The sequence below is a fragment of the Muntiacus reevesi genome, chromosome 1 (genome assembly GCF_963930625.1).
Source record: "Muntiacus reevesi chromosome 1, mMunRee1.1, whole genome shotgun sequence".
NCBI lineage: Eukaryota > Metazoa > Chordata > Mammalia > Artiodactyla > Cervidae > Muntiacus > Muntiacus reevesi.
Window position 1 is genome coordinate 117,930,652 of NC_089249.1, and position 12,236 is coordinate 117,942,887.

General features: G+C 39.3%; 2 protein-coding genes across 4 annotated transcripts in view; one reads left to right on the forward strand and one right to left on the reverse strand.

Moving 5' to 3' along the window:
* Window positions 1-6,752, reverse strand: part of HS2ST1 (heparan sulfate 2-O-sulfotransferase 1) — a 171,165-nt gene extending 164,413 nt beyond the window's left edge. For 2 of the 3 annotated variants that reach the window (XM_065909640.1, XM_065909632.1), the window contains exon 1: window positions 6,262-6,752. In XM_065909640.1, the coding sequence (XP_065765712.1) occupies window positions 6,262-6,385 (124 nt within the window). In that variant the 5' untranslated portion in view covers window positions 6,386-6,752. Of the gene's footprint in view, window positions 1-2,160; window positions 2,243-6,261 lie in introns of those variants that run through there. The other variant, XM_065909649.1, reaches the window with a different exon arrangement.
* A 522-nt stretch (window positions 6,753-7,274) lies between these two features.
* The window catches only part of SELENOF (selenoprotein F), a 37,456-nt gene continuing 32,494 nt past the window's right edge, over window positions 7,275-12,236 (forward strand). The window contains exon 1 of the mRNA XM_065909662.1: window positions 7,275-7,423. Coding sequence (XP_065765734.1) covers window positions 7,349-7,423 — 75 coding nt within the window. The 5' untranslated portion in view covers window positions 7,275-7,348. The remainder of the gene's footprint in view (window positions 7,424-12,236) is intronic.

Consider the following 12,236-nt stretch of genomic DNA (forward strand, 5'->3'; position numbering starts at 1 on the left):
TCTCATGTTCACAAAGAACATTAATCAAGACAGTTTATATTGAGTCAGAAAATATTCAAAAGGATTCAAAAGATTCAAATGTATGCCCCCATCTTCCGTAGTACACAGCCACAAATGTTAAAGTGACTGCCAGCTAAGAAACCCATTTTCCACTCCCCCCACCACCCTTGCATAGAGATTATAACTAGTCCTCATCCATGGCTTCCCTGGTGGCTCTGTGGTAAAGAATCCGCCTGCCAATGCAGGATATAGGCTCCATCCCTGGTTTGCAAAGATCCCTTGGAGAAGGAAATGGCAGCCCACTCCAGTATTCTTGCCTGGGAAATACCATGGACCAAGGAGCCTGGTGGGCCAGTCCATGGGGTCACAACAGTCGGACAAGACTACGCAACTAAAACAACAACAAAACCTCATCAATAGACTGAGGGTGAAAGAGGTCAAAAAAGTTGGGGAAAGGGCACTGTCTCACCTTTCTCTTGCCTCTTCCCCAGGCTGACAGCAGAGAACTTCATCAAGTAAGATGAAGACTAAAAACTGAGGGAAGTTACTGGTGACTGTGGCAATTAGCAACAGTGAGAATAGACCATTTTTAAGTTTTACTGCTAAGGGAAGCTGAAATATGAAACAGACATTGGCTGAGAAACAGGAGTCAAGAGAAAAATATCATTCTGTTTTTGGTTGGGAGAGATAATAGCATATTTACATGCTAAAGAGAAAAATCCAGCAGACTACAGGAGAATGAGGGAAAACTTCTGGAACCACATCTTTTAAGTCGAGGAAACAGGATCAGGTGCACAAGTGGTCCAGTAGGCAGTTAATCTACAATTAATAGGCAGAAAGGCAAAGTACATAAACACAGTTACTAGTAGTTGGCCAGATAATCATAAATAACCGGACTATAGTGAACCATGATTATAAAGTCCATCTATAGAAACATCTCTCAAAAGTAGTCATTCTGGAGAGCACTGTTTGAATACTTATTATTTCAACTTCACTAAGTGCCCAAAAAGCTCTTAGAAGGCTTAGAGAGGTAGAGAGACCACCTATTATTACTTTAATTGAAATCAACCCTTTCACTCGACTGACTATTCTATGGCACTAGATATCCTATCTGGGACTCATAAGTGAGACACCAATTAGCAATTCTAGAATAACTGCATTCCAATTAAACTGTCAAGTCCTCTAAACAGTAACTACTGTAAACTTTGCAATTTTATAAGTAGAGAAATCTATCATTCTTGGGAACATTATACAAGTATGTATGGTTTCAGGTGGGCTTTCCTGATGGCTCAGTGGTAAAGAATCTGCCTGCCAATTAGAAGACATGGGTTCAATGCCCGGGTTGGGAAGATCCCCTAGAGAAGGAAATGGCAACCCACTCCAGTATTCTTGCCTGGAAAATCCCATGGACAGAGGAACCCGGTAGGCTACAGCCCATGGGTTACAAAGAGTCACACAAAACTTAGCGACTAAACAAAAAAATCAGTGGCACTTGTAAAACCTACCAAACTCCAAAGAGGTTAAGTCCCAAGCTTGGCCCTGGAAGTTGGTTCATTAGTTAAGGAGGGTTTCAAGAACATAGAGATTAACATACTTTTGACCAATGAAGACAGCTACATAATCCATTCTGAGTTACTGTCTTCATTGAAAACATTAGGTCCTAAAACCTTCATTTATTTAGTGGTGTTATAAGCATATGAACAAAAAATATTATTTTAAATGCTTAGGCCCTATAAAAAATAAAGTTATCAAGCACATAATTCTGACATTTACGTAACAAAAGTTTCATTGACATCAGTCAAAATTAACAACAGTGTGCTCTTGACATTCAGAAATAACTACTTAGAAAAAGCAACAAATTCTGTCAAGCAGAGTTCTAACAGCTAAGTAACTAAGCAGTAAACTAAGTAAGTTTTCATTTTGACTCCATGTTATTTTCTATACCTCATTAGAAAAATTAAGTTTGTATACATTTTAATACTTTTCTCAATGCAATACCCACATTAATAAGTTTGCAATATAACACCCACATTAATATTAATGTGGTTGCATCCTAAATTTAACTCACAAGTTGCATGTTGTAATAAGTTAATATTAAAAACAAAAAACACACTCACTCCATTAAATATAAACCATCTACTGCAAATCAGTGATTCTTACCATTAAGGGGATTGTGTACTCCTTTGCAAATCTGATAAAAATATGTATATAATTTCAGGGAATTCATAGATGCCTTGAAGCCTATATATGAGTCCCTAAGACCAAAAGAATCTCTGATTAGTGAAAAATAATGGAGTCCCAAATTTATCCAAGAACACATGAAAACTTAATACGTGACTAAAACAAGAACTGTAACATACAGAGAAGGAAAAAAAAGATGAATCATTAATATAATATTTGCCATAAGTGGCCATTCATTGAGAGAAATTACAATAAACATATGACTGCTTTAAAGAGCTAAATGTAAAAATATAAGCTATAAAACACTAACAAAATATAGAGAATAATAACAATCTTGGTTGGGGGAAGACTTCTCAAGCAATGTAAGGCACCTACTTGCCTAAATTGATAGATTTGACTGCATAAAATTTTTAACTTCCATACACCATAAAGTCAAGGGACAAATGACAGACCTGGAGAAAAACAGATACAAGACACAACAGATAAGTGATTACTACATCTAACATCCTTTTCAAACCCTAGAAATTGGTAAGATAAAATACTACCCAACAGACATGAAAATGAACAAGTAAATTATGTTCAACTTAATTAGAAGTCAAGGAAACATAAATTAATACAACATACTATTTCACAGCTTTAGGAAAAAATTAAGTGCTAGCAAAAATTAAAAGCGACAATATCCTGTGCTTGTGTGTATGCTGACAATACAAATTATTATAACCCTTGGGAAATAAATTAATAAATTTTGGGTGAAGTAACAGATTTTAAAATCTGTTAAATTACAAAATATAGATATCTTTTGTCTCAGTAATCCCTTACTAAAATTTATCCTACTGAAAATAGTACCAACAAATAAAGAATTAAACTAATATAAGCATGTTTCTTGTAACACTGTTTTATAATGTTAAGAAATAAAAGTTTAAAAAAAGTGTGTGAAGGGGGATAAACTGAATGTTCATTATTGGCATAATGGCTTAAGAATTTATGACTCATGCATACTGTGGAATGTTACACAGCTATTAAAATGAGTAAGTCAAATTTATATTTTTTGACTTGGAAAGATGTTCTTTGACATTAAGTGAAAAAAGCAAGATGCAAAGCCAGTATTACGTATACTGTCATTCAATATTCACTGGGAAAAAAAATAACTCTATTATGTGACTCTGGTTTTTAGGAATTCCTGTTGATATACTTAATGATGTTTAAGTTTTTCTTTTTTTTTAAGCCATAAATGCAAAATTTAACAAATATGACACTTTAAGTCAAAGTTCTGTGTGACAGATGACACCACAAAAGTTTATGAAAAGTGAAAATTGTGTGTTTAAGCTTTTCTAATGGCAAAATAAAAATGCTTTTATTGTTTGTGATTTTACACTTACAGAAAACAACAACAATCTTTTTTTTTCTCCCTGTAGCAAAAGTAAGCTATTTCAGTCCTTTCATTAGATAATATAATTATGTTCATTACATGGGTATAAACAAGCAACAGACATTACACTAAACTAATTCCTCTGTGTCAGAAATTGAATTTTCTAAGAATGATATTCATTCTTGGCAATAAATGCAATTAAACATTGGTGCTAGTTTAAAAATTCTATTCAAACCACTACATCTTAGTGTAATGTCAATATAAAGTCCCAAGCTGCCTGGTACAATGAAAGGGGAACATGATTTGAAATCAGACATACCTGGGTTCCAAGAATGACTTTGCCACTTACTAGGTATGTGGTCAAGTTATATAACTTTTGAACTTGTTCCCGCATCTGTAAAAATGGCTTTCTATGGTGTTCTCGGAAGATCTAATAAGAATAGCAAATATGAAAGGGTCTAATACAGAGTCTGATTGTCAAAATACGCCTCCTTCTGTGTTCCTTTCCTAAGGAAGATTACTTACATCTGCTTTAATACAGTCCGTTTCAGAAGACTTTTTTTAAATCAAAAGACTGCTGATGTGAAGCTATGCATTTTATTTGCCATAATTTTACATCTGGAAAAGAAGATGGCAACCACTCCAGTATTCTTGCCTGGAGCATTCCATGGACAGAATGTGGCAGGCTTAGAGTCCACGGGGTCTCAAAGAGTCAAATACGACTGAACGGCTATCATTCACTCAATTCCATATCTCTATTATTAGCTCCTTCTAGCTTTTTGTATGTCTCCTTTTCAAGAATTATTTCATTTATTCCATATTTACTATTTCTAATAAAATGTAAGAGTTTCTTCCTTGTAAAAAGTCTTAAAGAATCACGTTATCTACCTAGCCACTACCTGTGGCTTCCTACATCCTCAAATAAATCTTTTTAAAATCATTCAGGTTGTGCCTATAGAAAACAATTTAAATTATTATGGGAAAAAATGTTAGACAAGGAAGGAAAATTAAAATTTGAAGTTATCCCAACCCACCATAATATGTATAAGAAATTCAAAGAGCAATACAACAAAGAATAAATATAAATTTTAATTAATATAACTTTCAACTTTTTTGAAGAGGAGTCTTTTTTTCTGTAAAGCTGGATCATTAACCAGACTAGAATATGACCATGAATGCTGCTAAATGGGTACAAACAAAAAGAGTATATTGGCCAACTTTCAAAATTTAAAGTAAATATTTTTCCATTGTATACTGCACACATTAATAAAATCATAATAAATAAATTTGGTATCTGTTCAAAATTACACAGGGCAAGTTTTACCTTAGAGTTGAAAAGTGGAATTATCCCTATCTTCAAATTTATTTGCACTTGTTAGTTTATTTGATATTCTTTGATAAACTGCACTTTAAAATGATCTCCAGTGCTTTTTTCAAAGTATGAAAACTACAAATGGCTAGCTACTATTTGTAATATTACAAATATTTTCTGATAGATTTTTCCAAAATATTAATCATCACAGCAGCATACGTTACTTCTGAGTCTAAATTATAACGCTCCTATTTGTTTGCATTTCAAAACTTACTTTAAATGATGCGGCGGTGAAAGTGTATAAAATATACTTACTAAACATTATTTTCCACATTCAAATTACAGCCTCTTGGGCTGATTTCTAAGTGCTATGTACATTTAAAAATCAAAATGTATTGCTGACATTCTTTTAACACTCCCTCCCCATTCAGACTCTTCCCAAATGCCACAGTTCCTTACTGCTCTGAAAGTACATATCTGTGCATTCGTCTGGTCTTTCACAACATCACACTCCAACTTTTTGTACTTCAGATTTCTCCCCCAATTAAAGTAACAACTGTTAACTCTTTAAGGTACTTAACCATATGGCAAACTTTCTGCACTTTTCCTTTCGTTAACTTTACATCTCATTATAGCAATTCCCCCTCAACGTTTCCTCCCCTTCTAAATTCACTACACCAACACTGCCTCGAAGCAACATACACATACAGCTCCGTTCATAAGCTCAAAATACCAGTTTAGCGCCACTAAAAAATAATTTAAACTCCTGGATACCTCGTTTCAGAATCTCACGGGAGCTTTTTATTTGCTTTCCTGTCCTACCTGGGCAGTCTGTATCTCTCGTCAGTTGTGCGGTCCCTTGCTGCCCCCAGCACGACTGCAACTCACTACAATGTAATTCTTTTACACACCATCACTCCAGTATCTCCCCTCCATTTCAGCGTATCTGTCCCTTCGCGAACCTCCCCATTCCCAAAAGATTCAGTATCAAGGTGCTCACATCTCAAATTACAATACCCCTTGCCTGACACTGCTGGAGCTTTCAATATGACTTCTAAGAGAACAGGCAAGTCTGACCGTTTCGGTCTCCTCCAACAGTCAGTACCGGCTCCCCAACGAATTCGATCTTCTCTTGCTTTCGCCGCGTGGAATGCCTACTTCAGGGTAACCCTTTGGCTCGAGGAAGTCCAACCTTGCAACCTCTGCCCCTTGACCTCATGAACCCAGCATACCACCCAAGCTTAATTCACCCCCATTCCAGGGGCTTGTGTTCTCTTTCAGCCTCCAGCCTCCAAGCCAGATATCAGGTTAGATAAACGCCCACTTGCTCGGCTTGCAGTGCCTCCCCAGCCTGGCCCCTTCCACACACCACTCAGCCCGGAGTGACCCGGCTCCTCACCTAGCTTCGACCGGGACTCCTCCAGTTTCTGGATCTGGTTCTCCAAGAAGAGCATCGCCACCGCGAAGGCCACCACCGCCAGCAGCTGCAACTTGGGCGGCATCATAATCCTGAGGAGCCCCATGAAACCCGCTGCTCGGGATCAAGACATACCGCGGGGGGCGGGGATCGGGGCCCCGGGGGCGAGGGAGACGCCGGGAGGAGCCTACGGAGCCGGGAAAAAGGCAAGAAGAGCGCGACAGCGAGAGAAGCACCGCAGCGACCCCCCTTCGCGCCTCCCCAGTCCCCCGCCCCCAGGCGCCAGCAGCAACGCCGCCGGTGCCCGCTTCTCCTCGACCGACTCCACGGCCGACTCCCTCCAAAAGCCCGTGCAGCAAACACAGCGCGAAGCAGCTGCCGGGCTCTCGCCTCCTTCTACTGCCTCAGTCCCCGACCCCCGCGCCGCCTGCCTATCCTCCTCCTTCTCTTCCTTCCTTCCCTCCCTCCTTTGCTCTCGGCCGCGCGCTTCTCCGCCAGCTCTGCGGCTGCGGCTGCGCCGCCCTCCGCCCCGCCCCCTACCCATCCCTCTCCGCCTCCACGCGCACGCCTCCACGTACGCTGCTCGGCAACCAGAGGCTCCGCCCTCTACTCCCTTTCGGTTGAGCTTATTGGACCGAAGAAATCCAGCACTTCGCCTGTGGTGCGTGTCACGGTTGGTTTCCTTTGCCGTAGGTATCAACCAAATCGGCATTCGATTGGGTAAACTTGGAGAAGGAGGCAGGCCGAAACTGGCGAAGGCGGGGCTTCTTGACTGCTTAAGGAAATGTCGTGAATGAAAGGATGGAGCCCGGGAAGCACAGATTTGAGGAGTTTAGGGAGATGCCTGATGTGAATTATCGAAAGGACCCAATGACTTCATATTTACACCAAGTGTAAAGTTTTTGATCACCTTTAAGCTTACATATGCCCGTAGTTAATGCCCGTCTCCTCAGAATAAGAGACTTGATGGCAGCAGCCTCTAGCAGCCTGTTTTGGATCAGGCTCTGGAGTAGACGCCCCTAGCAGAGGGGTCTTCTGGGTAGCCGGAGACCTACGGAAGGTGGCAGTGATGGCGGCCCGGCCGTATGGATGGCTTGGCGCGGCGTTTGGGCTGCGGCTGCTGCTGGCGACCGTGCTTCAAACGGTGAGTGGAGGTCACCTCTTGCTGCAGCCCCAGGGCGAGCGACATGGATTGCGCTAAGGAAAACGGAATATTCGGTCCCTTTTGGGAGACACAGCTGAAAAGGGTGGGCTCCCTCAGCGGTCGCTGCGGCCGGCGTGCGACGTGGCTTTATTCCGCGTTTGACGATTATCTTTCCCCGCCCTGGGTTCCTAGCGATTCCTTCTCCTGACCTGAGTCTATCTTGAGTACAGTCTGTAAGACCCGCCGTAAAAGCGGGGGGGCGGGAAAGGCACTAAGTTTTGCAAAGGAATGAAGATTGTTTTTAAATTGGCAGAAATGCAAGGAACTGTCGTCTTTATGACAAAGCTTCAAGTCTTAGAGGAAAGCCCTCAAGTCTTTGGTCCAGGGTACACTTCCTTTTTACTTCTTTCTGTCATTTGTTTGTGATCTCTGTGTCACTCTTACTTTTTTACCGCTGTTCTCTGGCACTCACAGGCCGCTGGGTCCACCTCAGTATCATTTGTGGTTTTTAAAACAGTTTAAACAACACTGTTGCAATAAAAGGAACTACTCCATACTAAGCATAATTTATTCTTGAAATTGATTTTCTAAAATGATAGCGTTCATCTCGCTTAAAATCGATCGTTGTCTAACCAAGTTTATTTTTCCTTTTTATCCATTAACAGAAGAGATACCTTCTTTACATTTGAATGGGAAGAGGCTAGTTTCGACTTATTTTCCTATTCACTCACAAACGACTTATTAGAAGTTTTTAGTTCGTTTAACTGTGAATAATAAAACTTTTTAATAGGCACCACACTTGGAGTTTTTACAAGTGTCTTTTATCAGCCTAATTTTTCAAGTGTTCTCTCTATTGAGTCTGCTGAGTATTCTAGAGATCTGGTTTAATTAATTTATTCAAGGTTTGGAGGATTGAGGGTCTATACTGAAGGCCTCCACAAACACCTGGGCTTTTCTTTCATTAAGGAGCTTAAAAATCTGGCCTTTTACAGCCTTACCTAAAAGGTGGATTCTTTACTTCTCTCATTAACTTTATAGTACTTCATTATTCAGTCTTTTGATGCCTTAGAAATTACTGGAAGACCCCTTTCTAAACTGTGTACTCAAGAATTTTTTGTCAATTAGATAATTTGTACTCACCACCATGAAAATATAGAGAGTAACATTTCAAGTTGACTTCTTCTTATCTCATTATCTCTTTAACTGTTTGATTATCTGTGGCTGTGTAAGCACCCCCTACACTTAATGGCTTAAAATAATTATTTCTCATGATTCTATGTGTCTGTTGAGCAGTTTCCCTGTTGATTTCCTTTGGCCTCATTTATACCTTCCCTGGTGCCCTGGTTGCTCAGACGGTAACGTGTCTGTCTGCAATGCGGGAGACCTGGGTTCAATCCCTGAGTCGGGAAGATTCCCTGGAGAAGGAAATGTCAGCCCACTCCAGTACTCTTTTCTAGAAAATCCCACGGACGGAGGAGCCTGGTGCAAAGTACTGTCCATGGGGTCGCAAAGAGTCGGACACGACTGAGTGACTTCACTTTCTTTCATTTATACCGCTTTACTGAGCCAGTAGGTCAGCTGAACTGAAGGGTTCTAGATGGCTTCATACTTAGTGGTGTTGTCAGCGAGGGTGACTTAGATCTCCCTCATGTGACCTCTCATTCTCCAGTAAGGCCAGACACAGAGGAAAAGCGGCATTGCCTCATGAAGCCTAGCCTCAGAAATCACATCACTTCCACATCCCAATATTTGCCAAAGCAAATCATAAGACCAATCTGGATTCAAGGGTAGGGAAATAGATTCCATCTCTGCATGAGAAGAGTGACATAGTCACATTGCAAAGAAGCATGCATACAAGGTAGGAGGAATTTATAGTTATTAAACAATCTTTCAAAGTGATCATCCACAGAATTCACGCCAAAGAAATTTGGGTGTCATCTTCATTAAGGCCACCAACCTCTCTCTCCTTATATTATAGAAAACTTAACAAATTTCGTAAAAAAACATACTTATCTATTTGTCTGCCTCGGATCTTACTTGCCGGATGAGGGCTCAGTAGTTGAGGCGCCTGAATGGGCTCAGTTGCTCCTCAGGATGTGGGATCTTAGTCTCCTGACTGGGGATCTAACCCAAGTGCCCCGCATTGCAGGGCAGATTCTTTAACCTCTGGGCCATCAGGGAAGTCCCTAGAAAACTTACAAACTTTGGCCTAACTGAAAAGCTTATGACATTTTGACTCTACTTGTTTGTCTTAGTATGAATAGAATGCTAGGTTTCTAATTTAAAAAAAAAAAGATATGCAACAAGCAACAAAGGTTTACTGTATAGTGCAGGGAACTATAGTCAATATCTTATAATAGTCTATAATGGAAAATAACCTGAAAAATAATATATATATGTGTATATATATATATAAAGAACTGAATCACCTTGCTGCACACTTGAAACACTGTAAGTCAACTATACTTCAATAAAATCTGTTAATTTAGGAAAAAATACAGTGAATAGCAGCTCATGGTTATCAGCATTCCGATAAGGTGACAACTGGGAGGATATAAAATGATTTAATCTGAAAATACATTCTGAGTATGCTTACGCATTAAAAAAAAAAAATAGCATAGCCTAAGGGAGCTGTTTTCTAGAGTCTCCAAAAACTAAGTGGTATTCATTTTTTCATTCTGCTTGTATGTAATATTACTTTATTCAGAAAGGTCCTGTACTGAAAGCAGTGAGTATAAAATGATTTTCTGTTTCACTGTTTCTAAGACACCACACTCCATCCCCTTTTCTTCACAGATTATCATCTGGATTGTTCTTATTTCAGTCAGTGGCAGCGTGTTTGTTGTTTTTAGTAGTACATACAATAATGGCACATCATGGATTCTGTGAAAGGTGGTAGTAACGGTGGTTAAGGGTTTTGAGGGCAGGCTGGAATTAAAGCTTTTGTTTCCTTCTTTATAAGGTGAGGATAATACCTCTTTCATAGGAGGATAAAATTAAATGAAATAATGATGTAAAGTGTTTAACAACACTTTATAAAGTATCTGGGCCTTGTAAGAGCTTGTCATTATGGCTTGTCATATTTCTGGTACTTATTTTCTTGGGGCTAATCTGTAAACCCATGTATTTGCTTTTATCTCAGATTTGAATCTTCAGAATTATTATGTGAGTACCCTGTGAGTTTTCTGAGTAAAGAGACAACCAATCATGTGAATGTAGAAGTGTAGTAAAATGTATAGCAATACCAGACTTTTGCCCAAAGGGGTAATGTTCCATTATAGTTATTACAGTTTCTCTGCCAACAACCCTCATGTTTTTAAAGAACACAATAATACCAGAAAAATAAATGAATGATGCATTGTCTTTTAGCCTGTGAATCCTACTTAGAATTGGAGAAAGTTGTAAACTGTTAAGTAGTTATCTCAGTCAGGGTTATCCCACCCTGTCCTTAAAATCCATGTCTTTCTTACAAGGGTGGCTAATTATTAGAAAATTTAAGGGATTTCCCTCGTCATCCAGGCCTCCATGCTTTCACTGCCAAGGGTGTGGTTCAGTCCTTGGTTGGAGAACTAAGATTCCGTAAGCACTATGGCAGAGCCAAAAATAATAATAATAACAGTAAAACAAAAAATAAAATTTAATATTTGACTTTACTGTGCACATTTAAATGCTATTCAGTTAGTTTTATATAATAAAAAGATGGGTGGGTGTAATTTATAGTTGAACTCTCCAATATTATTTACCATTTTGTACTTATAAAGTGCTTTAATATATGTTCTGATGTTCTTATTTGAGTCAAAGCCTTAAGTCTGCAAAAAACAAATTATGGTAGAAAAAAAGATTCACTCATGAAACTCAAGATACCTTCTATCTCCCCTACACTTAGCTCTAACCCGTGTCTATTATAATGATTTAAATATAAATAGTGTTTTTGTTTCCACAGTGGAAGGTAGGAATAATTCTAACATTTATTAAGTACTCACTGGTGGAGCCTGGTGGGCTGCCGTCTATTGTGTCGCTCAGAGTCGGACACGACTGAAGCGACTTAGCAGCAGCAGTGTGCTGGACAGGTTACTAAATGCTTTCTGTACTTTTTCTCCTTTAATCCTCCAAACTCTGTGAAGTAAGTGGTAATTATTCCTATTCAGAAATTCAGAAATAAGGTTGCTCTGAGTTGGTATTTGAATCACGATGTCATCAGACTCAAATACGTTTCGCATGTTCACTCTGTCAGTAGGTGCTCAGTAAATGCTAGAATAAAACCAAGTATGATCCCATGATTTTTCATTTGAGATTCTTGTTTTGTAAAACATGCTTTGATAACAGTTTCTTAACATTTGTTTAGCAGTTCACTGTTTCAAAGTGATTTTACTTTTATTGCCTATTTTAGTTACCATGGCTGCAAAACAGATCACCCTGAAATTTAGTGGTATAAAAGCATTGTTTATTTTGCTTTCAGATTCTATGGGTTAGCAACTCAGACAGGCACAAAAGCGTGGCTGTGTTCCACGGTGTCTCAGACCTCAGCCTGAGACTAAAGACTAAAGTGTGAAGGCTTTTTACTCACACATCTAGTAGTTGATGCTGTTTGTCAGCTGGAGGCCTCAGTTCTCTGCATGGGCCTCCACATTCTCTCTGTAGTTTAGGCTGTCTTACAGCATGGTGGCTAAAAGTTGAGTATTTTAGAGAAACAGAGACACGGCACCTGCAAGCCCTCGTCAAGCAGAGATGGCTTTCTTTTTTATGGCCTACCTTCAGAAATCACATAATTATCACTTCTTGACATTCTGTTTGAAAGAATAGTCACAAGCCC